The 27,842-nt window shown below is 40.3% G+C and overlaps 1 protein-coding gene across 5 annotated transcripts in view; it reads right to left on the bottom strand.

Annotated features, from left to right (window-relative positions):
- RELCH (RAB11 binding and LisH domain, coiled-coil and HEAT repeat containing) overlaps positions 1–27,842 on the bottom strand; it is a 64,928-nt gene that overhangs the window by 34,209 nt on the left and 2,877 nt on the right. For 3 of the 5 annotated variants that reach the window (XR_013841122.1, XM_079984915.1, XM_079984916.1), the window contains exons 2-10: positions 18,088–18,177; positions 13,814–13,885; positions 13,645–13,700; positions 13,169–13,282; positions 11,746–11,946; positions 11,551–11,642; positions 10,236–10,511; positions 7,878–7,953; positions 7,321–7,416 (exon numbers count right to left, since the gene is read on the bottom strand). Coding sequence is in view for 3 of the 5 variants with exons in the window: in XM_079984915.1 (XP_079841041.1) it covers positions 7,321–7,416; positions 7,878–7,953; positions 10,236–10,511; positions 11,551–11,642; positions 11,746–11,946; positions 13,169–13,282; positions 13,645–13,700; positions 13,814–13,885; positions 18,088–18,177 (1,073 nt within the window). In the remaining 2 variants the exon portion in view is untranslated. Of the gene's footprint in view, positions 1–2,454; positions 2,586–7,320; positions 7,417–7,877; positions 7,954–10,235; positions 10,512–11,550; positions 11,643–11,745; positions 11,947–13,168; positions 13,283–13,644; positions 13,701–13,813; positions 13,886–18,087; positions 18,178–27,842 lie in introns of those variants that run through there. The other 2 variants (XM_079984917.1, XM_079984918.1) reach the window with 2 other exon arrangements.

Genomic DNA, 27,842 nt, shown 5'->3' with positions numbered 1-27,842 from the left:
GTTGTTGCTGTTTTTATGCCACGGCACCATTCATCCCAAACCAACTAATTACGTTTTTTACTCTTTTTGATAGTTACCGCTATGCTAGCTATGACATGCAATGGCTAATCTTATCAGTAGGTTACCTTTTGCTTCAGTATTCTGACTGTTCTAAACTTTGTTATGAATGGGATTTTCACTAACAAAATGGGGAGTCACTGGTGTCTTAAGGGAAGCCCAATTATTGAGCAGGGAGGAAGGGAGAGAAAGAGAGAATCTGTCCTGTCTCAACAGCTGTAACACAAATAATGTATACATTGAGTAAAGCCTAAAGAACCGGGTAATTTTTATAGAATTTTTCAAGAAAATCTGAGCCTTGATACAAAATGCTTGCCCGTGTTATTGCATTCTTCCTAAGATATCTGGGCTCTGAAAGACAAACCAAAAATGGAGCAGCTGCAAACAAGTGAAGTGAAGGCAATCAGAGAATGGATAATATAGTTTAAGAGAGCTAACAGAGCTTTAAAAATAAGCCAAAATGAACAAGGTCACCCTCCACCCTCTTAGGTCTGGCCAGATAAAACACACAATTATTTTACACATAGATTCGGAGAGCCAGGAAGAAGCTATGACGGATAATATAAGTATAAGAACAGAGAATTGTGATGATGACTTTTGTACTAAAAAAGCAGCAAGTAGATTTTTGGTGAACTATGAAGGCTTCATTGCACAAAAGAACATAAAATATGGATATTTTGGAACACAATATGAATGAGCGGCGTCAGGAAAGGCCTGCTATGCAAAGAGAGTTCTACCTAGATGTGAGAAAGGTGACAGGATGTACACTATATCAGTATTAGAGACAAGGTTGATGAGTTTTGTACGTATGCTCAAGTTCTGACTGACATTCAAATTTAATTGATCCATATGGTTTTTTTAAATTGAAATTTTGAATGCCTGCTGATGTTGATAAAGGGAACATAGCAATACTTAAGTCACTGGCTTTAATGTACAGTGGTGCCCCGCAAGACGAATGCCTCGCAAGACGGAAAACCCGCTAGACGAAAGGGTTTTCCGTTTTGGAGGTGCTTCGCAAAACAAATTTCCTATGGGCTTGCTTCGCAAGACGAAAATGTCTTGCGAGTTCCTGCGGGTTTTTTCCCCTTCCCCCCCTTTTTCTAAGCCGCTAAGCCGCTTATCTGCTTATCCGCTAAGCCGCTAAAAGCCGCTAATCCGCTAAGCCGTCAATGGGCTTGCTTCGCAAGACTAAAAAACCGCTAGATGAAGAGACTCGCGGAACGGATTAATTTCGTCTTGCGAGGCACCACTTTATTTTAGCTTCGCCTGTTATTATCATTTTACATTTAACTTCCTGTACAAGGGGTAAGGTAATGGGTGGCAAGGAGGGCACCAAGGAGAAGTAGCAAATTTCAAAATATAAATAAAAAGTTGATCAAGTGGGAAAATATTGATCAACCATGTATTCCTGATAAAAGATGAAAAAGACAAACATTGAAACTAAATTAATTGTAAAAACAAAGCAACTACATTCTTTATTATTATTTGCCTCACATTATTGATTTTCTAAGTGACACGCACATGAACATGCAGGAAAAAACACTGCATGGGAGAAAACTTATATACCAATCTTCTACTTAAGAACGCAAAAGCAACTGGAGATGCATCATGTATGAAGATGCCTGTTAAAAAAACTAATAAATCCAATTGTGGCATCAGACGCCCTTATCCAAGGCAGCTTTTTGGATGCTAGCCTGCATCATGCCAGGGCTTATTATAAACCAGCATTCAGTTTCTGGCAAGTCATTTGTAATTTATGTGTCAGCCAAGAGCTTCCTACAAGGATATTTAATGTTACTGTCCAATCATTTTGAATGGGCATTGAAAAGTGTGGGGTTTTTTTAAGCATGCTGAGTAAAAAACAAACGCTAAACAGTTCTACTGATGAATCCAACAAAAGAGTCTATTTTGATGGTTAATCACTGGCACATTGTTAAAATATTCAGCACAACAGAAGCTGCAAATGCTTGCTCAAGTTTCACTACAAGATCTAAAGAGCTATTTTAGGCACATCCATTTTGAATTTTTTTCTTCGTGACCAGCAAATCTCCTTTCCACAAACTTCTTCTGAAAGTTTTCATTGCTTTCAAAAACTATTCATGTGACATGGGAACTGCTGTTCAGTATACAAAATCAAATCCTATTTGAGTATGTGGAACTATGTATATGCATGTATATGCTGTAAAGTAATTTTTTAAAAAATCAACAGTTTAAAATTTTTTAAATCGGAAGCTTTTGAAAATGAGTTTGAGTCCCTCCTCACTCAAAACTTTAAAGAGGATGACTGGATGAGGCCGGTCAATCTATACCTAGGTATCAGCTTACTATTCTTTGCAAGGTTGTTTCATTTAATCCAAATTGGTAGATATGGAGCGGATACAAGGCTATTGCTTTTACCTTGCAGAAAGCTGGAAATTGTATCAGATGGAATTAGCTGTGTGTCCACGTCCATGGGTCATATTCTTTCATGTATACTATGGGATTGGAGCGTTCTCTGCATCGCTGCATCTGTGCTTCTAAACTTCCTTCTATCAATGGGAGTGGAGAGACAATGAGAAATCTTCTTGAGCAGATGTGTCCTACTGCATGTTCCATGTATTGTTAATGAAAGGGAGAGAAGAGGGAGGACAGTTGAAGGGGGACAAGGGTATTTCTCGTGCGCAGAAGGTATGGAGGAAGAGCGTAATACAGATTACCTACACTACATGAAGACTGAACTAAAGGCTTTAAGTAAATAATAATCCTTCCAAGAAAGAGATAGAATATAGCTGAACTAAGTGTGTTGCACTCCTAGGCAGCCTTACCTGGAAGCAGTTCTCAGTGGCTTGCTTAGGCTGGAAAATGCAAGAGTGTCGATCTGCTAAGAAGGATACAGATTGAGTCCTTTGGGATTTTAGGTCTAAAGATCTGGCTGAAGGTTTATTCATGAAGCTGGAATGTCTGAAATGCATGTGCATAATAAGTACTTTAAAAGAATTTCTATTTAAAATATGTATGAAACTCCAACAGTAACGGGTGCATTCTGCGATAGGGAGTTTTATTATTGCGAGCATTTTCTGAGCTCTTGTCGCAGTACACCGCGCCTAAGATTTCAATTCAAATTGGCACTGCTGGCGCTGAGGGCGGTAGCGGCGGAACTGCTTCCTGCCAGCCCCACGTTAAAGAGATCGCTGAAGCTGAACTTCATAGAGATCCAGATCCCAGCTGGCTTCCTGCCTGCCCGGTCTGTAAGGAAAGGTGGGTGAGGGCGAAGGGCTGCGAGGCTGCAGAAATCCCCCTGCCTGACCCTGCGCCACTGTGGATGCTGCCGAGGCACCGCTTGGGGCTGTTGCCCGAAGCCCCATCGGTGCAGCAAATGCGGAGCTGCTTGTAGCTCCAAACAACTCTGCAGACCCAAACAACCCTCTCATTCCACAGGGCAGCAGCAGGAGCGATCTTGATGCCACCGCCTTCTCTTCCTCCTATCCTCCCTCCCTCTGTTAGGCGAAGCTTCCCCTCTCCCCATCCCTCTACATGGCTGGGTGGGGAAGCGAAACCTCACCTCTCTCACCTCAGCAAAACTTCCCCCTTAGGGAAGGGGAAGAAAGGGAGGCTTTGCCCGACAGAGGGAGGAAGAATAGGAGGAGGAGAAGGTGGGGGCAGCAGGATCATTCCTGCCGCTGCCTTGGGAAGCGAGAGGGTTGCAGGTGGTTTTGCAGCCACACTGCCGCCGAAGTGCCGAAGCTGTTTAAGAAGTTGGAGCAGCACAACAAGCAGCTCTGCATTTGTGGCCCCGAGCCTCCCGCTGTCCCCTGCCATTGCCAGGAGCAGCCCTAGATGCGCCTCCTTTGGTGCCGCACGAGCCAGGAGATCTGTCGGGCACTGCGGCACAAATGCGACTAGGAACTGTGTTTCAGCGCCCCACAACCCAGGTTTCAGGCACTATGTAGCACCTTGCTTTTCTTTCCCAGTTTCTTGGAAAAAACAATGAAATAAATAACCCTGATAAGATGAAAACGATAGGTTTCAAATGGTCAAGAAAAGAGGCTTGAATTTAAAAGTCACACTTGACTTTACTGGGAAAGAATACAATGCTTGCCAAAGGAATGAAGTGTGCTTCTTCTTCAAAGCTTTACCTCAAGTACATTGTCTATTATGCGATGAAGTCTTCCTCGGCCATACCTACAATCTTCTCATTTGCCTCTGTTTCCTTTGGTTCTCTAACTACAACACACTGCAAAATTCCTCGCCAGAAGAACTAATAATTCCACAATCCACTTTGCTCTAAAGGGGAAACATGAATAATCTAGTGGTATTTTCTTTTCTTCCACAATGCTGCTCACATGCCAGAAGATAATGGCCCAAACCACCAAAACAGGTTTTCTGATACAGTATTGACAAATCCAAGATTGCACCTAAATGGACCATTCAATTTAGTAAAGCACCCGTCTGAACAACTTCTTAAATAACTATTTACACAAAGCTGTAACGCTTTAACTATTCTTTGGTCTGGATCACACATCATGAACCATGGCTTAGTGTGAATGTGAGGTTTTTTTCTGGGAAAGGAGATCATGGCCGCTTTGCTCCTTTCTGATTGTTTTACTGCTGTGCTGAGCTAAGTCACAGTTCAGCTTAGTATGTCATCTGAACCTGGGCTCACGGTTTAGCTGTCCTGGAAAACCATAACCATACAGTATTGGACAAATCTTGCTTGCAGCTCATGGTTCGTCTGGAGAGAGCTAAACCCAGGTTCAGACAACATGGGGGTCCATGTCTTTGCCTTAAGCCATTGCCTTAGAGTCCTACTGAATTCACAGAACTAGTTCCATGCTACTTTTGCTCCCTGTGACCAGATCCCTGTAAATATATTGATCTATACCATTAATAATATAAAAAATACCATTCTGCTTCTCATGAAATCAAAAACAACCTAACATATATTGTCATATTATTCATATTCTGTTGAACTTTGAAGCAATACACCCATGTGGTATATTTTGAAATGGGTACTATATTGCAATAAACTCAACATTGCTCTGACTTTCTCGGGCATGTAACTAATCCGGGAAAAGTAAACATCAAGAACCTAGTTATTACATAATGTATGCATGTTTACATACACAACAATTAGTAGTGGGGTGTAATATAAAAACAGAAGGTGTATTATTTGTTGAAATTATGCCAAATGAGGGAAACTGAAATAAAAATATGGGCCTCATGTTTGTGCACAAGTAGGCTCCAACACAAACCATTAGTATTTCTTTTCTTCTAAATTCAGCATTTTGCCAAATATATTTTACTTTTTTTAAAAAAAGTTTACATGCAAGCACAAGGTTCTAACGTAAGACATTTCATATCTAAAACACAGATAGAAACTTGAATGTTTATGTAGTTATTATTATTTCCACAAATTTTGCAAGGGAAAAGTAAGCAGGAGGTAGGCTGCAGAAATCTTACACTAACTCCAAGTGTAACTAGGAGCTGCAAAGAGAAGCTCAAGTAGCACCCCGCCAAGCCAAACGGCAAGAGTCAGAAATTAGTAACTGATCCTGGAACACATCTTACACAGTTGTTTTTCTATCACAACTTAAACAGAATCATTAGTTTAGTCCATAAGGTATACAGTTTATAGAATTAAATGCTGCATGCAATTGTAGAATTTCAGTGTATCTAATGAAAAGTTTATAGACACATGGAGGTTGCTAAGTCATTGTAACGGAGGGATCAGTACACATTTCTTGACTTGGTTGCCTTTTCATACAGCCCCCAAGGGCTAAAATGCCAATCGCATTACTATTTCTCTAGATTAATAGGTAAAGCCAAGCTGGCTGGAAAAGCAATTCCTAACCAAAAACAAAACACACACAACTGCCTCATCTTCAGCTCATGTCATTCTTTATAATATGCATTGGAAAGTTCTGTCAATAAGGGCCAAATCCCAGACCACTAAAAGTACCTACAAGAAGAATCATCCTGTTAGTATGATGTGACTCACATCACGGCAGGTACGGTGAACCTGCTCCCCACCAGGTGTTGGACTGTAACTTCCACCATCCCTGATCATAGGCCATTATGGCTGGGGATGATGGGAACTGGAGTCCCACAACATCTGGAAGGCACCAGGTTTCCTATCCCTGCATTATAATCTACATTGTAAGAGTGACAGAATATCAACACTTGAATCCCAAACACTGGAAGTGCCTTGCCCAATGGAGCAAAGGCGCAATGCCTAGCTTCCCAGACGTGGCGTCGCTGCTGCTTACCAGGAGGGAAAAGGGTGAAGCAGCCTGCTTGGTGACTATACACCAGACTGGCTCTGCTGGTGCTCTCAGATTGTACCAGCTTCTCTGATTCCTACCACCCAGTAAGCAGCAGCGTCTCCACTGCCGGGAAGTTTGCGTTGCAGCTCTGTCCTGCTGGGTGAGTCGCTTCTGCCAAATGCTATTCAATTCTAAGGACATTCTTCTTGTAAAAGTTGTGTAGACACAACAATAGTTGTAGCTCTATTTGCGTTTTACCAGCATATATTCTGCTTTACAAGAAATAAAGCTATATAACTTATTTCTCTTACAAGGGACTTCTAACGTTTGGCTCTTTTCGCAATGAATTCTAGAGCAGAAGTATTTCCCCTTCCCCTTGAAATCTGCTGTGGTCCAGAGGTTCAGTGCCAGATGAATCAAGCGACTGGGGAGCAGCTTTTAATCTTTGCCTTCTTTCTACCCCCTGGACCTCTTATGCCTGTCGCTGGGAGCCAACAGTTGCAAGCCATGTCAATGGTAACTTGGATAAAGAATTCCTATCTAGTTAGGTTCTAACGTCCTGATTGTTTCACTGTATTTTAAACATATTGTAAGCTGCCTTGAGAACCTCTGTTAATTATATATGTATTGTTTTAAATGATACATATATAATTCTCATTGATGTTAAGAGGCTAATTCACCCCAATTCAATATTATAACTCTGCTTTGACACACAGAAGCACTAGAAGTGGGTTTAGCTAACACAAGTAAGCAAACTGAAGGGCAAAACAGATGGACTCACAATAACAGCCCTGCAGAGTGCCATCAAGGATCTTAAGCAAAAGGACAAAGAGTAGGATATCATGCTGTTTTGCTAAACTCACCTGGCAGAGGTGCACAACCATTCTCTAGGAGCAGAGATGCATGCACAAAAGTAATAAGATGATTGCAAGTAATCGACTTCAACATAATAAACACTACTAACTTCTCAATAAACAGAAATGTTGCATAAAATTAAAATAAAAATGTCTGGACTTCTCACCTCTCTCTTTGCAAGCAGGACATTAGGAACGATATGCGGCAAGCAACGCCCAAGCATCAGCATGACGCTTTTTTCACTATCAGCAATTCGGGACACCTGGAAGTGCAATTTTGATTTAAAAAAAGAAAGAAAAAGAAATAATTTTCTGCAATGGCATTTGTGCAATTCTTAAGGTAAATTAAGAAATCAGTCACGTCTTAGTTTCCGTCCCAGAAATCAGCACACAACAGGATACTGGGTTGACATGCTCATTTTAAACGTCTTGAAACCAAAAGACACAAGAGTTATCTGTGTAGGCTAACACATGAGGAGCAGTATAACTCCATCTGAGTAATACAACAGGAGCCACCCCCATTTCAACAATGGCACTTTTTGAGGCTACTGGGTGTGGCTGCCAAAGGTAATAACCAGTCCAAAGGTTCTAAAATCTCCTCTACGGAGCTACATAAGCAACGGGCCAGAAGTCTGCTGGAGTATTAAAAATTCAGCAATATGGTCTCCTCAGTCTGGATGTTACGACTCATCAAGATTTAACATTTTCCAAAAAGGACATATACCTCTGATCCCAAACGGCTCTCTGCTGACATTTGACAGAAAGACAGCAATGCTTGATGGAACGCATGTGACAGCTTCCTGCAGTAGTTGGGGCGTGGGGAGAAATAGAAGACAGTTGGATAACTGATATTAGTAGCATGCCTCTTTGACTCACAACTGACAGCTACAGAACACAGCGTGTGTGTGTGTGTATATACAGGCTGCTAAAATTCTAAACTGCTTTACAGATTAGCCAAAAACTTCTCAAATGCTACTCCTACACTATCATACAGATTATATTACTCGACCGAGAAAACTAGTTTCCACGAGAAACCAAAAGCTTGCCCACTGATGTAAACAGATTTTTAAAATAAAAAACACCAACAACATTTCAGTTTTATCTATTTCTTGATTATTTCATTTACATCCCAACAAAGAGAAGTGCACTGAGCTTGGACAAGTTACCAAGAAGGAAAGTGTAATTAACAACTGCTATCTTTTGAATTACCTGTCTTGTTTACAAATTTCATATTGCGCTTTTCTTCTTACAGTGCAACCCAACTCAACTTACAAAGGCATTTTACTAGGGGAAGGGGGTGTTACACATGTCTGTTGAAAAGATGAAAGTTATGTTTCTCAATGCAACAGAACGTTCCAAAATGGAAACAAGAACCATTCGTAATTCATGTAAACTAGGATTAAGATTCAAATGGATTTTACTAAAATGCCACCCTAATTATGCTTGCATGTAATGTACTAGGGAGGGGGGAAGAATCAAAATCCTCAGATCTTACAATGTTGGATAATAATGGTTATCTGCCTACTACAAACCAAATGGGGAAACTGACTTTGGTAATATTCTGAGCCAATTATATTTCAGTCTTTTGATACAAATGTAGCAATTTTCAAATTTGGGTTTTTAAAAAGAGCGTTCAGGAAGCAGTCCTGATTTCAAGGAGGTATCTCAAATTGCTTATGAGTAAATTATTCATTTCAAAAAGAAAGCTCATTATCAAGTCCCACTTAAAGCATATTCAAAACTATTATTTTGAGGCTCAGGGTGAGAAACACATATAACGAAGTCTTTTAAAAATGCTATACGTGAACATTACCAGTAAGGCATGAAAACCTATAGTGTGACTGCACATTTTCTTGAGGTAAAAGATGAGCACTAGTATCTATAAGCTCATGATGTTATATGGACTAGATCACTGGTCTAACTGGTGGGTCACGACCACTAGCGGGTCATCGCCTGATCCCAAGGGGGTCACAACAGGAGCACCATCACCATGCAAATATATGGTAAAAGACTTAAGAACTGGATCCCCAAATGCATGTTTGGGTTAAGCGTGGAACCTGGGTCTGAAAAGGTCTGAAGGTACCTGGATAAGATGGAAGAACAAAAGGAACACGAGACAGCCTCATTGGGGCTGCATCCAAATGTCAAACAAACCACCTTTCATCTCAAAGCTAGGGCCTCAACATACTTGCAGCAAGCATAACCATCTGTTTTAATAGGGGTGGTGGCGGTGGCTGGGGTTCAAATCTCTGGCCTGTGATACAAAGAAGCAATATGTGCATGCAGGAATGAAGTGTTTATGCAACTAGAGCCCCATTTTTTAATCCTGCAGCAGCAGTTTCCATGGCTGGAGAAGTGAACCATGAGCCATTTTATTTTATTTTATTTTATTTTATTTTATTTTATTTTATTTTATTTTATTTTATTATTTTATTTTATTTTATTTTATTTTAATGACCGCCACAGTCAAACAGTGCTTAAATGGTAGGAATGCAAGCAAGTTGGACACACAATGCATGAGCATGAGTGCTCAGGTCAGCACTTGGAAGGTAGGCAGAAGAAATACTGTTAGCTTCACGCATGGCAGTTTCCCATTGTCAGAAGGGGGGAAACCCAAATGCTTAGGGGGTGTGCACTAAAAATTCAGATCCCTCACAAACTTGTTAAATCTGCCCCTGTACAGCAAGTGAAACATTAAAAGAATCTTACAATATTGATACAGTGGTGCCTCGCAAGACGAAATTAATCCGTTCCGTGAGGCTCTTCATATAGCGGATTTTTCGTCTTGCGAAGCAAGCCCATTGACAGCTTAGCGGATTAGCGCTATTAGCGGTTTAGCGGCTTTTAGCGGATCAGCTGATAAGCGGCTTATCAGTGGATCAGCTGATAAGCGGCTTAGGGCTTAGGAAAAGGGGGGGAGGGGAAAAACCCCGCAGGAACTCGCAAGACATAGGGAAATTCGTTTTGCGAAGCGCCTCCAAAACGGAAAACCTTTTCGTCTAGCGGGTTTTCCGTCTTGCGAGGCGTTCGTCTTGCGGGGCACCACTGTATTCTTTTTCTGGGAAAAGAATAAGCCACTAACCTATTGGGTTTATCAAAGTGTATGGCAGCTTTATTTGATGGAGGACAAGATGGAAGTTTTTCTCTCTCCTTCAAAGGAAAAGAAATTCTCATATCTTCTTTAGGAGGCCTTTTCTCTTCAGTGTCACCATGTTGACCGTCATTAAGCGAACTCTGGATATCTAAATATCTCCCGTTATCGTCTGGGACTGTGAGAGGCACTTGAGCTAAAGATGACTGGACTGAATCGAATATCACTGGAACAGGAGTTTTTTCATTTCTTAAGTACTCTATCTCACTGAAAAGAGGGAGGCAGGACATAAAAGATTGGAATTAAGAAACAAGTTAGTAAGTAAACCACTCCCAGTAACCTAAAATATATATTAACAGGTTTTCCAAATCTGTTCCAGGTCATATACAAAGCCTATTTCAGAAGCTTAGGAATTGAAACTGGAAGGTTTTCTAAAATTATTCATTAAGCCTAGGAATAGGGAACTCCTCCAAATGTTGTGTTATAATTCCCAATCTGGGAATTGGAATCTAACCTTCGGAGGACCACAGACTCCGCAACCCTTCTGTAGCCATTAACCCCATTTTTCCATGATAAAAATCATACTGAAGGGAGCATGTAGCCCCCTTGTTCATATGTAATGCTAAACCAAGTCATGGCTTAACCCAAATGAGCAAATGCAAGGACTCCTAAATACAAGACCATGGCCACTGTCCTCCTCCCTGGTTATTTCTCTGTACTGCTGAGCTAAGCCATGGTCTGAAACCAGGCTCATGGTTTAACTCTCCCAGATAAACCACAAGCTACAAGGCATAGAACAAACCTTAGTTACACTTCATAGGAATAAAACTTAGCAGTTTTCTACTGGAATAAATTTGCCATAAGAGCTTATAAGTAAGGAACAGTAATCATTCCTCCTTCTGACCAGCTGCTGTGGGAAGGCTCCCTGGGGCTTCGTGTTCTAGGATACAATGGTTGATGGTATTGAAAGCTGTTAGCTTGAAAATAGCAACTAAACCACATTGGTAAGCAAAGTGGTTTCTTAAGCAGCATAATTCAATGTCTGGCCTATTCAATGCAATTTAGGGCACAAATGAAACAAAGTTGGGAACGCTTAACTGTGCCATTAAGATCAACAAGACACAAGAAGTTACAAAGTCAAGTAAATATTGAATTGTTTACCATTTACGTTGTAACTGAGGTGACTACTGAGCATTTAAGTGATTCATTTATTTATCTGTGCCATCCGTCTTTTCCGAGACTATAAAATGCCAAGTAACTTCCCATTTCCTAAAAAGCACATAGTCTACAATGCTGGAGGATATACCTTTCAAGCCTTCGTATTTGTTCCAGCAGAGACCACTTCTCGGTGCTTAACACATTAATTTGATCTTCCAATTTCTGCACCATTACACATTGCTAAAGGGGGAAAAAACATAAAGGGGTGGGGAAGGAAATAATTTATCAAATTGCATTTTGGTAGCAGGCTTTAAACTGACAAAAGTGAATGATGTTTGTCTACCTCTATAGATTCTGGTGTTCCAAATATAGGAATGTTCTCTAGGATAGGAGTGGTTGCGTCAAATTCATCCTCTTCCGGGCCAACTGCTACATCTACAACATCTTTTGCAGTTACTTGGTGGTTCCCAAAGTCACGGTAGAGTTGTAGCAAGTCTGGAGGCTTTGGAATGTTCAGTCCTACGTCATCCCATAATTCAAAATCCTTTAGAAGTGTAAAAGCAGAAGATTAATTGTTAACTTCCCTTCTCATCCCATCAAGTATTGTTATGAGTTGACCTTGGTTAGACATAAGCATGCGCATGCCTGTGTGTGTATGCGCAAGCTTGGTGTTCCTTTCAGAAGGCTGAAGACAGGAGCTATATGACTTCTGAGATGCAACAGACTGGAAAAACAAGACAGATGGGGGAGGGTTGAAGCAAACAGATGTCCAACATGGACCAGACAGCCAGACTCTTAAACTGAACCCCAAAATAAGCCATGCTGTGAAAATCCCCTTTATAAGCAAAAATCAGCATGGCAGACAGGATCCTGACACCTTATGGGGAAATCCCCAATAAGAAGCAAGTGACCATGTCAACATTTGCCAAAAAAGGAGGGGGGAAATTGCTGAGTGGAAGACAGAGGGGTGAGCTGAAAAACTTGACCAGGTATAGCTTCAGAATCAGAGGGAGCAGTGGCCATCAGGCCCCATAAAAGGCATAAAGGACTCACCGACCCTACAGCAAAATTGGAGATTGACAGAGAAGCCCAAAGCAGTGTTATAACACCTGAACTCTGGCCTTGTATCAGCTAGCTGGGTATGGCTGCCCCAAGTCTATAGGGAGGTTTCAGGAATGAGAAAAGAAAAAAAGGACAATTTCACCTGCAAATCTCCCCCACCCCCCGGTTCTAAGGTTACAGAGATGGGTGCCACCAAGTTAAAAAACCACAAAAATGTCTTCTTCCCAGGCTAATCAGGGAAGGTGGCCTTTCTCATCTTTCTTCTCCTTCTCTAGAAACCTCTCTCTGTGCTCTAAAGATGTCCCAGGCTGGCAGCCAGATCCACACCTGAACCTTTCAGCACTTAACAGCATAGCAATGGAATATTTTAGGAGTGAGGGGGCGAACACCTGCTCCTCCTGAAGACTTATCTCCCTCTATGAGTCCTGAACAGCACTACAAAGTTCATGTTCCAAGCTGGCTGCAGCCCTGAAGGGGGAGCACCACTGTCAGGAGCTGGTCATAGACAGACATATTTTGTTGTGGGCCTCCATTTGTGGTTTACTATTTCCTGCTATGACCAAAACAATAAGCCTGCACCAATCTCTCCTACATATGAGTCACTACACAAATATTGTTTGGAAACTAGGCTCAAGAATTATCAAGTGCTTGGAAAGGTAAGTGGGGAAAAGACAAGTTGTAACGGAATTATTATTCAAACTTACCTGATCATCACTTTCATCTGAAAAAGTTATTGAAGTAAGCTTGTAGCTGTTCTTTAATAAAAATTCATTGACTAAGAAGTTTAGAGCTCTTTTTTCAAGAGGTTTAATTGGTTCCTAGGAAAAAGAAGGAAGTTATGTAAGAGATGTAAATACTCTCATTAGAATATTTATTCTATCATTATCATATGTATTAAGATAGCAGCTCAGTCATGTCTAGATATCACAGAGTAGTTTACACGGTGTACTCAACAAGCTAATTGTGTAGTGTGTCTGTCTGTCTATGCATGTATGTATCTATTTATCTCTCTTTATCTATCTACAGGCAAATAGCCCCCACACCACCTACAAGTTTTACTGCAATCAAGGAGTATATAAATATTGCTTTTTTATTATAAAAAAGGCTATTGGCTAACTGCTGGTAGACGATAACAGCAAATAATAGGGTGTCCGTCCGTCCCCCAGTCCAAACTACCCACCTGAATTTCAGGACTTGATTTGTAATTTCTCCGTTCCTGCAAAGGAACTTCATTTTCTGCAAACAGCAATATATAAAAAAATATTATTCTCCATTTTGTGAGGCATCACCTACTGCTATTTTGTCAAAATGAAAAAAAAAAAACTAAGGAAAAGGTTTATGTACACCACCTGCAGCCTGAGTCAGGTTGGCTCGGAGGGCCTGAATGGTCTCCTTTGCTTTCCGTAGTTCAAACTCCAGGACTGGACAAGGATTTGGATTAAACATACACAGGCATCCAACCAAGAATAGGGAAACAAAAATGAAATATAAAAAAGCAAGGATGGGTGTGAAAATAAAATACAATTTGTATTAAAGACAAAGCATGCAATCTTTATGGAACTCATGAACGCATGCAGCAGAGTTAGACTGAAGCAAACTGGTGAACATTTTCCATAATTAAAGTCTAACCTTAATGAATAACTTAAGCTGTCTGACAAGGAATGCTATAGGCTTTAAGCAGAATATTGTACCACTCTGGAAAGCTTGAAAGATTTTCCTTACAAGGCATTAATGACGACTAATACTTTAAAGTTGAAAAAGAGAAGTGTGAAGATGAGCGTGACTTGCTTTGAGGGACTGGGATGAATTTGAAATACAACTTTCATCAACAAAATGGAATTATCAGCAACTACACAGGTTATAATCTACATTTTTACAGCTACTGGAGGCAGCTCTATGTTTTTCTATGTGGCATGATGTTTTTTGGAGCAGCTTATCAGTGGGCTGGTTCTACTCCTTACGCCACTTTAAATTTTGCTAGAGACACATTTAATAATTTTCCAAACAAAACATTTGTTCCATCATTTAGACAAGATGAGATAATTTAACATTTATGAATTGCTTTCTGCCACAGCACTCTGAACAATATGTAAGTAGATCCAATTTATCAAATATCTCAGAACTGGAACTTACATTGATTGAGTTAAGGGGTTAGAATTCACTCTGGACATTTGTAATTAACATTTAACACTATCAACATATAATAATCTGGGGAAAATTATAGGTGGTATTTAACTAATTTGGAGCCACTGAAATTAATCAACATATTTACGTTAGTTCCATTAACTTCAATGGGCCTACTCTGGGTAAAACCTAGTTGACTACAGTCCTGTATTTTTTAGGTAATTACTTAAAATCTTTATATTGGAATAACCTAGGTTGTGCCAAAAAAGCAGGTGCTGTTTTCTTGGAGCCTTTCACCCCTGGATAATGTATGGCGATAACTGTATTTTATGGATGAATTTGTGTAATATGTTGGTAGTAAGTGTGTATGGGAAAAAGATTCACTCAGTTTGCATTTTTCTTCTTTAAAAACAGAATGGGTAGTTAGAGTACATCACATCTACTACATGGAAAGAACTTGTTTGATGCACAGAACTTTACTGCAGAACTACGAAAGCACAACTGAGGATCTGATGAGAAAGTGAAAAAAATCTGTAGGAATCAGCAATGCTGATCTGCAAATATTTCTGTGCAACAAAGTCTGAAAACAATGTTGAGACTTTCTACTGATTAATAAATTAATTCTGTAGAAGCAGCCAGCATTAGCACAATTTGGTTAACCTTGGCTTTTTGAAAAGTTACTCAACTTGTAGATGAATTGAGTTTAAATTAAAAGGTTCTTCCTTTAAAAGATATAAAAATAGTTTGTTACAGAACAATTGCAGATCAGAAATGCCCTGCAACATGATGATAAAAATGTTCAAAAAAAGATAGCAAGAACACAAATTGTAGAGAAGCTCAGGAATTCCAGTAAGGAAACTAATGTTCAACAGCAAGACATATCACCAAGGGCACAGAAAGCCAGAAAAACCATATCACATAAACCCATGTCAGACGGCAAAGTCTTTCTATTATCTAATTAACAGCTCTGAAATACACTAAACAACCAGTGTAACTTAACATTGTGTACTTAATTTTACCATTAAAACAGTTTACTCTGCTGCATGGTTTCTCTTCAGACATTTAACATTTTAATCCAGCTAGTATATATATGTATTATAGATATTCAACAATATATCAAGCATGACTGGCTGAAATAAAAACAGATTGTTGGCTCCAGACTAACAGGACAATCCTATACATGTCTACTCAGCACTGAGTTCAATGAGACTTACTCCCAGGAAGGTGTTATAGGATTGCATCCTAAAGTTAGATTCCGATGGGGCAAGCAAAAGCACAACTAACTTTGTCTGGTTCCAACCCACATATTCTAGTAAAAAAAAAAGTCATTGTTTTTATTACAATTTAATGAGCTATTTTCATTCTTTTCAGGTAAAAATATGACAGTGACTAGACTTCCCCCCCATTGATAATAATGACTTCATAACTGCAGCCCTGACTTTAGCAGAATCAAAAACAATAGAGTTTTGTTCCAGCTTTGACTAATATGTTTATTTCTCCATTAGCTTCTGAAAATTCAACTGATCAAGTTGGATGTAACCCAAAAACACTCTTGCTGCAATAAATATGTTAGGCTGGGATCCAGATGGTCTCTTGTGTGAGCAGAAAGTGCATCTGCTGCTAGCACAAGCTTCCAGTCAGCACCCATTCCCTGCTCCTTCCTCTAATATTCATGCTGCTTCAGAGGGCTCCTCTATCCTCTGGACTTCCCCATGTGCTTCTCTGGTTCCCGTCACTTGCCTTTAAAGGTGCCCACAAGAGACTGTTAAGTTTGTTGTAGCTAAAATAACACAGCTACCTCCCTGGAATTTGTAGCATGTCAAGTCTTCACAATAAGCATAACCACCTTAGGGGGAAAGGCGTAATCTCTGCCAACAGCAGATATGGAACATGTGTAGAGCTGAACCATACTGGCACCATTGCAGCTTACCATCTCAACATTGGCATCATTGCTGCTTACCAGGCTGGGTTAGGGCTGGCCAGGAGCAGCATATTGCAACCCTGACTATGCCCTGCCCCCAACCCCATCCAGGTAAGCAGATGTTATGCCAGTACCCTGAGAGCAATTCTGACCCACCACAGGTTTTTAAATTGTTTCGTTGCAAACCAACCATAGCCAGCAAAGCAGTAGCCACCGTTTCCAAACCCTTTCTGACAACTGTGTCAGAGATGGAAGGGTGGGAGGATCTGGAGGCTTCCTGTAGCTCATTCTCCTTGGCCCAGTGGAGAATCCACTAGCCTAATTTGGATGCCAACCTAAATCATAGTTCAGTGTGATAGCTAAACCAGGGCAGCGATTTCTCCGTGGAGCTGTGAAGAAATTAAAGCCCCCTCACTTTTCTTTTTCTAAAGCATGTGAGGTAACACAACTATTGCAGAAGACAGGCAACCAGTTGTTACACAACCACTAAGATCTTTTTATCAAGACAAAACCCATTCTTTTGTGGCTCTTAATGTTTGGCAAATTCAAGATAAAACAGCATGACACCGCAACATTCAACCCAAGAGGTATACCATATTTTTCCATGTATAAGACGACCCCATGTATAAGATGACTGATGACCCCCCTTTTTTTGAACCTAAAATTAAGAAATCAATAATTTAAGCATCAAACAGAACAACTTTGAGCTTTTGGGAGTGGGAGGTCGCCCAAAGTTGTTGAACTTTTTTGCGGAGGTTGTCCAAAGTTAGGGTTACCATATTTTAAGAGCCTGAGCCCAGGCCGCCCATACCAGTGCCTGGGGCCGAACGCCTGTGCATTCACAATCCATGTATAAGATGACCCCCAATTTTTGCCTAAATTTTTTAAAGCAAAAAACATCGTTTATACATGGAAAAATATGATAATTCTGGAATGCTGACAATCTTTTTAAATGCAATATTCAACCCCGAAAGTATTACGCTAGAAGGTTGATAATATAAGGCTTTTGTCTTCACTATCAGTTTTAAGGAAATCAACTTTAAACATTTTTTATATTTTAATATTATCACAACTTCTAACCTATTTCATTTAGAATTGTACAACACAGTACACTGCTAGTCAGCCTGTTCACACTAGTCTTTCTGGACCGATAAGGAAACCATTTAGCAGAAACATAAACAGCCATTCAAAAGGTTTCATATTTAAAAGGATTTGTGTCTCTCAACAGCATTTTGTTCCTTACAAAACTAGATGCAGTAGTTGTCTTCAGCTTGACTTCAAATGCTATTGCTTTGTGACAATTATTACAGTGACAGAAAAAGACATAAAGCATAAAATGGATCAATGGGACTTTTTTAAAGAACAGTTTCTTTGTATTAAAAATAAATAAATCAACTAGCCAAAGAGGTACTGTTACAAATTTAATAAACCATTCAAAAATATTCCACAATACTAGAAACTTTACAAAGCATTACTTAAAAGATAACTTTAAAAAATGTGACACACCTAAAGACTATTTCTAAATAAAAATTCGCTGAGCAACATACAATAGCTTATTTTATATGAAATTTTGCTCACCAGCCAGCCGTTCATCTGTCTCCCTGTTGCCATCATCTGAATATCTTGCAAAGTCCAGTGAGTCAAGAGTGCTAATGCTTCCAGCTCGATCTAAAAATATTTAAACAAACATTTGAGCTTTGTTTGTTCTCCCCGTCCTGTACAAGGGTTCCCCAACTGAAGTTAAAGGCTGCACATGGCAAAGGACTTAAAAAAAGCTTTGGGTGGTATTCAACAAAGTTCTACTCAGAGTAGACCTACTTAAAATTAATGTATCCAAATTAGTCATGTTTCTTCACTTCAATAGGTCTACTCCAAGTAAAATCTCGTTAAACGCTACCCTGGATGATCTTTCCATAACACAGTGCCAGCTTTAAGTTATACCTGTTTTCCTCTCATTACCACAAAACGTTTCACTGCCTGTTTGCCTCAACATTCTCTCACAAAAATGTGTTCTCTTTGAGCATGATCTTCTATTTAGAGAGGGAACAGAATGAAAAGAAGTCAATTTAGAGACAGGATAGATGTTGTAAGCATAGTAACAATTCCGCTGAAATGAAGAGTTTATGCCGAATACCTATATATGACAGCTGTAAAGGTCTGGATATAAATCTAACAATAATAAGAGGAGTTTCCCCAATGATCAGGAAGAGGAAGAGGAAGACAGCAAGAAAAAATATGGGGACAGGAATGTCTCAAATAGCAGCATGTTTCCTTTTAGGCTGCTTATACTACACCCTTGTTTGAAACATACACAAATTCAGTGGTTAAAGAAAACACGCTAAGTGTAGAATTGCAACGTAAGTTTGAAACCTATTTAAATGCGAAAAAGAAGAAAAGTCAATTCTGCACAGGAATTGTAACTCTAAACCAAGCCATGAAACAGGAGAAGGAACAGTGAGTAACACCTGCATAAAACTAGTTAGAAACAGTTTAACAGAACTGTAAAGAAATTAAAAAGGGTAGGGAAATAAATCTCTTTGCAGTACCGTATTGCCCCAAATATAAGCCACACCTGCAAATAAGCCGCACCTTTAAAATTCAAGGGAGAAAAAAAAAGACAATACCCGAATATAAGCCGCTAGCTTAAATTCTGCAGGCACTCACACCCATAAATGGCAAATGTAGAAGAAAATCCTCCTGGGCTGCTTCCTGTGGGGTAGCCACGCTGCTTTGCTGGCGGCCTTCCCCCTGCTTTATTGCTGCACCCCCACTGGCCCTCGTGGTGGCATCCTGGGAGGCGGGGTGCTCTCCATTCCAGCATTGGAAGGCAAGGCAGGAACGCAGACCTAGGGCAGTTGTTTCAGCAGCGATATCGTAAGGTTGCAAATATAAGCTGCACTATAACTTCACGGTCGGAATTTGGGGGGAAAAGTGTGGCTTATATTCTGGCTAATACGGTGTGTTTTATGCTATAATGTCTGAAACACTGTTTTATACTATGCAGTTAGCATGTTTCACACTAAGGTTTGTCTAGCTCAGTGTTTCTCAAACTTGGGTCCCCAACTGTTGTTGGACTACAACTCCCATCATCTCTGACCACTGGTCCTGCTAGCTAGGGATGATGGGAGTTTAAGTCCAACAACAGCTGGGGATCCAAGTCTGAGAAACACTAGACTCTAACTAAATGAGAAACTTAAAATTAAATGATTACATGGCTGGCTTCAAGGAGATCCGCTTCTTTTACTTTACTGAGCACAGAGTAGATGCAAAATATCAACTTCCATTCTTTAGTAATATTTTACTAAGAACTATTTATGCATTACTCTGGGGGTGGGAGAACTGGAATACTTTATCAGGAAACTGGAAAAGAATCATAAACTGAGGGACAGACAAAACACATTATAGTAATAGAGTCGTACCTTGGATTCTGACGCCTTGCAAGTCAAACGTTTTGGCTCCTGAACGCTGCAAAACCGGAAGTGAGTGTTTGGGTCTGTGAACGTTCTTTGGAACCCAAACGTCTGATGGGGCTTCCGGGGCTTCCAATTGGCTACAAGAGCTTCCTGCAGCCAATCAGAAGCTGCGCTTTGGTTTCCAAACGTTTTAGAAGTCGAACGGAATTCCGGGACAGATTCCATTAGACTTCCAAGGTATGACTGCACTATTTCAGGGAGTGGGGGAGTATTATAGCTGTAATCATATACACTTACTTAGGAGTAAATGCCCCTGAAGTTAATGGGATGTGCCCATTGTAAATGCAAGAGCTGTATAATCTTATAATTGTTAAGTAATCACACAGGTCTTAATACAGAACTAAATTTAAAAAAATAAAGATTTTTTTTAAAGATATCTGGTGATATCAACAGGATGCACTGAAATCACAAAATTACTCTCCATCTAAATTGCCAGTTTACTCTTCTGCTCCATCTCTCCTATTTCCTGTAATAATCTGTACTAAGTTGTTCTTTCTGCACCTTGGCCTGGCTGTAGCTTGTTTCTTAAGTCAGCCTCTTGAACAGTTTCTGCCAAGCACAGAAACTCTCCAAACTTCCATATTCCTGGTCAACAGGTAGAACAAGTTTTTTGAAATTACTTCACAAAACTCCACACCTATACTCTACACTGACTTGCTGCTATTATTCATGCCAGAGGTAACCGCTTAAAATCCGAGAAAAATAACGTGTTGATCAGTTGAGGAAAATTATGTAAAGTCCCGTATTTTTCGCTCTATAACACGCACCTGACCATAACACGCACATCGTTTTTAGAGGAGGAAAACAAGGGAAAAAACATTCTGAATGAAACAGTGGATGTATCATTTTTGTGCTTCATGCTGTGGCCACAGACATGTGATCTGATGGTGAATTTGGGGTGACCCAATGCAAAAATCCTGAGAATCCCTGTGGATCCATGCTTTGTAACCACGCTTTTGCACCATTGCAGCCCCAGGCAACAGTGGGTGCGTGATTTTTTTGGGGGGGCCAGGTTGTAGCCATGGACATGCTATGTGCTCTGATGGTGAATTTGGGCTGACCCAATGCAAAGATCCTGAGGATCCATGTGGATCCATGTTTTGTAACCACGTTTTTGCACCATTGCAGCCCCAGGCAAGTGGGTGCGTTGTTTTTGGGGGGCAGGCTGTAGCCATGGACATGCTATGGGATCTGATGGTGAATTTGGGCTGACCCAGTGCAAAGATCCTGAGGATCCATGTGGATCCATGCTTTTTAACCACATTTTAAGTGGGGAGGGAAGGAAAAACACAGAAGGGACAAGGAGCAGGAGAGGGGTGTGCAGAGAAGCAGCTGGCTAAGAATGCAGGAGAGGGGTATAACGGGAGGAAAGGAAGGCAAAAGTTTTCCCTCACCTACCCACCCAAGCCAGCCAGCTCGCGCTCTCTCTCTCTCTCTCCCTCCAGCATGTTTTCAGCAGCACGGAGACACTCTGCTTTCCTCTCCACTTGCCTGGAGGGGAGGGGCTTTCCCTGCTCTTTGTTCCGTTTGAGCAAAGACAGCAAGGAAACAGAGGTGGGTGGGCAGTAAGACCCTGAGGCAGAATGCAGGAAAGCAGCCGCTTCCTCTTTTCAGGTTTCCCTTCTAGGAAACGCGCGGTTTGATTTTTGCCTGCTTTTTTTTGCCTCCCCTTGCACTATTTGGCTCCAGGGACCACACATTCGCTCAATAACACGTACAGACATTTCCCCTTCCTTTTTAGGAGAAAAAATCTGCGTGTTATAGAAGGAAAAATACGGTAAAAGGCACTAAGGAGATTTGGTAATTTTAATGAAATGAAAATAAGCAACTTTTCAAGAGTTTCCAAGAATGCGAACTGGCAGTAGAATTTATTTTCACAACACTTTGTCTTCCTGAAAACTTACAAGCTATCTTTATCACGTAGGGACTCCATTTGATGTTGATATAGTTGAAACAGATGTTAACATGCATTCAGCTTGCAAGATCTTTGATTACTGCAGTAGACACAAGTCTTCTGTCAGCACACAGGTGCGAAGTGCTTTTATTTTAAGACTGGTGGGGTAGCTTTTTGTGCAGGGTCTGTATTCCTTTGGGAGTGGGAAATCTCACAGGGACCACATACGAGAGATAGACGGAGTCAGAGCTAGCAGTGGGCTATCCATCTTCTTTCAGTCACCTCGTCTTTCCTGAAGATCTGTCATGCAGCAAAATGTTCCATTCTTTCAAATGGCTTATGTTCTCTATGTTTCATTGCGGCACACAGGAGATTTTTGAGGTCATGGGTCTGGCAGTGCATGGAGAAGGCAAAAATCTCCCAAACTGCCTATTCAAAATCACTCTTACATATGCATAAATATAGTATAGGGGGGAAAGGTACTATCAGCATGAACAGGAGCTTTCTTGGCTGCTGCTGCTGCTGCTGCTAATTTCTGCATGAGCATGACTAAGGACAAGAGGCTGTTGGTCAGCAGTTCTCCACCCTTGATTTAATAATTTGCAACTAAGGGAATATAAATAGCAGATATCTTCTGAAATATGCTGCAATTTATAGACTTGTAAACAAGTCTGTCTGTGAATGCTCTCTTCCGCTTATCAGGAGGGAGTGACCATGAAACAAGCAGCTGTGGAGAAACATCAGGGGAGTGCAAAAGACTAAAATGACTGCTGCCGGTCTGTGTGTATCTTCTAGTAGGTGTACACATTTATGAAGAGCATGTGTGTAGGGGCTGAATTTGATGCCAGCCTATATACCGTATGTTCACACACACACACCATCAGGAGGCAGCATTCAAAGTGAAGCGCTGCATTTTGCTTAGATAAAAATAGTGCAACACTATCATGGTTGCCAACCTTGGCCTACAAGGAGTTGACAAGTTAAGCATGCCCAAGCATTTGCCTTTTTATTCTTTTATTCTTTTATTGATTTATCATAAACATATGGACCAAGCATTTGCCACTCAGCTTATTACTACACTGCAAGCGATTGCTGGGACAACTGCTACTTGCCCCAGACAAATACGCTACTTTAGCTGTGGCTTCAGCTGAGCAAATCACTTGGCAGAAAAATCAATAATGCCAGTGTTAAGATTGGGTTGCAAGAAAAAAAGTGACTTTCCTAGCTATTAAATTGGTAAGCATGCGCTGAGACTCAAGTTCTACATCTCTTCCTCCTCCAGTCCTTCTGTAATTCTGCATAAAATGCCATTATGGGTTTGTGAACCAACTACTGAACTTTAGTGAAGAGATACTGCATTCTAATTATTCAGCACCCAATTTTATTAAAAATTATCAATCAAATATTTGATCCTCCATCAGACAATGCCTAAGTGAACTTAAAGTCTTTTCAGAAGAAACCTAAGCTTCTTGGAATGTTTTATACTGGACTTGGTGCACTGAATCAGTTTGGAAAGCGTTTTTTTTGTGTGTGGTGGGACGGACCCAGAAAGTTTTATTTGACTAGAACTTTGATTACAATAAACCAAAATTAGTCTATCATAGAGTTACGACCCTTTTTTGATGCTGCAATGAAAATGAAAATGGAATGCAAAATGATTAGCTGGCTGCATAATATGATGAACAAAAAGTAATAATTAAAACATTCAATCCTATTTAGGTGTGATGACTATGTAATAATCTAATGTCCTTCTTGAAGTACTAAGCTAGAATGATTTTAAATAAAGCCTTGTTTCTCAAGATGAAAACATAATTCTACAGTAACAGCAGATTATCATGTGCTTTCCAATGCAAACTTTTTTCAGTGGTTAATTATTCAACAACAGACTTGATTTCCCTTGCTAGAGTCAATACTTCCACTTCTCTGGTTCTGTTTTAAGCTACTGTGCATATGAGGAGTAATTATATTTTCTTATTTCATGCTGGGAGTTGTTATCTGAGGCATCTCTGAGGAATATGAAGTAGTTAAGCCCATCATTTCCCAAAACTATAAATGTTCTGAAGTCCTTGAAGAAACTCAAGCCCTAGAATTGTTACAGTGCCTTTAACTCTGTTAAGCCTGGAATATAACTTTGGAGCCCTTCAGCTGTAATTGTCAGGATTAGAACAAGGGGAGGGGGGCAGAAAAGTGTCTGCCTGCCCGCCTTGGGGGTTTAATAAATGAGGCTGGATTGCTGTGAACAAGAAATGGGGAGGGATAAAGAGACAACTCCTCACTTTTGTAAACACTTGTATTTCAGTAGCTCAAAGGAAGCAAGTGCTTAGTTTACTTTTCATGTTAGAATTAGAATGAGTGCAATTTTGATTAGTAATATCTGAAAGGTTATGCCCTAATCAAAATATGGAATACAAGAAGTTTCTTCCACATACATTCTTCTTAGGTAGTCTTTAGCTCTGGTCAAGTACACCTGAATTACAGACCAACACGGTAAATGCTGTAGAAGCGTTTACACGAGTACATCATTCTGCTGCTAGCTGTCCTGGGACAGAGTCAAAGCGGACAGTAGCATACTAGAAGAAAATTGTCTAAAAGAAACAGAAAAGGGAACGTATGCTACTCATTAAATGACACAAACACAATACATCTGAAATCTTACAAATATTTACTAACCATTACAACCCAACTTTACAGCATTGTAAACTACTATATACTGTTCATGCCTGCAGAGTATGAGTTACAGAAATGTGACAAATGCTGGCCTTAATGAGAATGGACTTTTAATAATTCTAAGCTAGAATAACCTACAAAAACACAGTAGTCACTCAACAAAAACAGCACTTTTTCTGAATATAGTCTTGTTTTCCACTATTACTACCTCGTTTCCATTCCTCATGAATAGCGCATAACTCCCAGATCTCCAGATAGAACAATGCTCAACCATATACTCTCCAAGTAAGCAATTGTGGGGGCAGAGAGGGCTGAATTGAGAGATCCTGAAATCCGGGTTTCCTCCATGTAAAAAACCAATGCCTAGAGAAAGAGGCAGTAGAACTGTGCTGCTGGCTTTACTTGCTCTGTTCAATGTCTTGCGTGTCCACACTGCCTGGACAGCCATGTGTTTCCATGGATTTACATATAACAAAATCTTAAACAAAAGCAGCTACTACCTCACTCCTTAAACACACTTGGGACCTGGAATCACCTATAATAATAGAATTGTAGAGTTGGAAGGGATTCCAAGGGTCATCTAGCCCAACCCGCTGCAATGCAGGGATCTCAACTAAAGCATCCATGACAAATGGCCATCCAAACTCTGCTTAAAAACCTCCAAGGAAGGAGAGTCAACAACCTCTTGAAGGACCTGTTCCACTCTTGAACAGTTATTACTGTCAGAAAGTTATCCCTGATGTTTAGTCAGAATCTCCTTCCTTGTAACCTGAAGCCATTGGCTTGGTCCTACCCTCCAGAGCAGGAGAAAACCAGCTTGCTCAATCTTCCATGTGACAGCCCTTGAGATATCAGAAGATGGCTATCAGATCTCTCAGTCTCTTTTTTCCCCCAGGCTAAACATACCTAGCTCCCTCAACCATTCCTCATAAGGCTTGGTTTCCAGATCCTTAATCATCTTGATTGCCCATCTCTCTACTTGTTCCAGCTTGTCAATACCACATAGGGGTTCTGGCCTTTGTTAGGCTTTCACTATGCTAGGGGTGAGGAACCTGTGGGCCAAATGCAATCCTGCAGGCCTCCCAATCTGACCTTCAGGACTCTCTCCAGGTCACACCCTTCACCAAGCTCTCCTTGAATACTTTTACCTGGCTTGGAATATGTCCTTGAACTGTGATAATGCCTCTTGCTTGCCTGAATGGAAAGATATGTGCATGGGTGTGAGTGTAGAAACTTCTGGCTTTTGAGGGACTGGAATGTAGCCAGCTATACAAAAGTAAAGAGCCACATCCATCATTCCATCCACGACTGACATGAGGCCCCCAGAAAGTTGCCCATGAGGCAATGTGGCCCTTGGGCTGAAAAAAGTCTTCAATCCCTGTGCTAGACATAAATCCATGTCAACACAGAGAAACCCAGAGGTGTGCTCAGGGCTATGGAAAACATCAGGGGCACAATCCTGTTGTCCCTTCTCCATGCACAGAATCTACACATGGAAAATGCCTGAAGAGGATTTGAAGCTCCTGGACAGATAGGATTCTAGGATGGATTGCCCACAATATGGTGCAACCTTCAGTAATCATTTCATCTAAAAGTGAATCTATGCACTAAGGCACAGTTTGGATATAACCACAAAGCATTATTAGTTGTGACAAAAAAGAGCATTCTTCCTCCTTCCTTCCTCCTGATTGCATGTGCAATGAAAATGTAAAACTTCCAGGCTCAGTCCAGAACAAACTGCAGTTCCCATGTTCCGATTTAACAGGAAACTGAGATTTCTTCAGACCTGGGAAGTGTTACTTCTCACCCTCACATGTGGAGGGAAGGGAGAGAGTGGTGTGATTCCACCTTCTGAAGTTAGTGCCAAAACAATAAATGAAAAATTCACCCCTACTGGCATTCTTCCTATTTCAAAAGGAGCTTATATTATAATTGAACATTTTTATAGGGTTAAATACCAAAGAACATTTCTCCTTGGCTAAACTAAGAATGCCACCATAAATTCAAAAAGATCCTGCTGCAAACACTGAATAAAACATGTCAGAAAAAGTGACAGAGGTACCGTATCTATTCTTCATTAATATGGTCTCAACCAAAACAATAATTTATGTTAATAAAGCTATCAAACGATGAGAATAACTGTACTTTCAGATCAGTATCACACCTGTATTTATGCCAACATGGTGCTAAAGACTGAAAGCAAAATAGCATTCAGTATAATTAGATATGAGGCATTAGATATGCATTTGCAGCTCCTTGAGCCGTTTCCTAACCCCAAAATGTATCAAATAATAGACTATCATTTGTGTCATACCACACTAATACTAGTGAAAAAATATATTGGTACTACTACTAAGCATGGTTAACACCTCTAAATACTGAAAAAACCAGGGATTATGTAACTTAAGTAGCTTCAATGACTATACGTTGTCCATACTTGCTTTAGGAACGAGTATTTTAAGACAGAGTTGGATTAGGTCCATTCCACCTATACAATTCTAAAAATAGATTCTTATAATTTGCTAGTGAACACGTGTTAAGATATGTTCATGGGAGTAAGTCTAACTTCTGAGAAGCATAACATGGAGGCAGAGAACAGACACACAATTATAGCTTAACTTTTGTGACCTTTTCAAGTTGCAATTTTCCAGTTTACAGAAGGAAACAATGTTCCCACCTGAGTTAGTTGATCATGAGAATGGAATAGTAACATGAACAGTGTTTCTGCAGACATCTGACCCCAGCATTCATCAGAACTGACTAGGAGTTGTTCCCTCTTACTTCCAAGAATACAGATTAAAAGTCATAGCTGGAAAGAACAAAAATTGTTCCATATATTAATATTTTCCCTATGTACCTACACTTGTCTTCTAAGCATCTGATAATGCTTGTTGAAATGCCAATGTGGATAGTTCTGTAACTCAGGAAGTTCTGAGATGTACTTGGGAAGTTCTATCACTCCAATGTGTCTTATGATTAACCCAAGTTATTTCTATTCTATCCAGAACACAACATAATCCTATTGACCCTATAGATAAAACTAATACAATGGCACATCCAACAGCTTCTGTATGAGTATCTGTTTTATCTATATCCCGGCAATGGTAGAAACATTTCAATCAAATTTGAGTTTCTGCAGATACTTGTGCATACCCGAATGCTCACTGTACCTTTCCAACAAAATACACAGAAACCAGCCAATGTTCACTTACACAGGAATACCCATTTCCCAATTCAATGCCTCAGCGTCAGCCATGCCTCCCATCACAAGACACTAACACTTATGGCAAATTATGTCA

Source organism: Podarcis cretensis (assembly GCF_951804945.1).
Source record: "Podarcis cretensis genome assembly, chromosome: 7".
NCBI lineage: Eukaryota > Metazoa > Chordata > Lepidosauria > Squamata > Lacertidae > Podarcis > Podarcis cretensis.
Note: the sequence above shows the minus strand (reverse complement) of the source record. Positions and strands in the feature narration are given on the sequence as shown.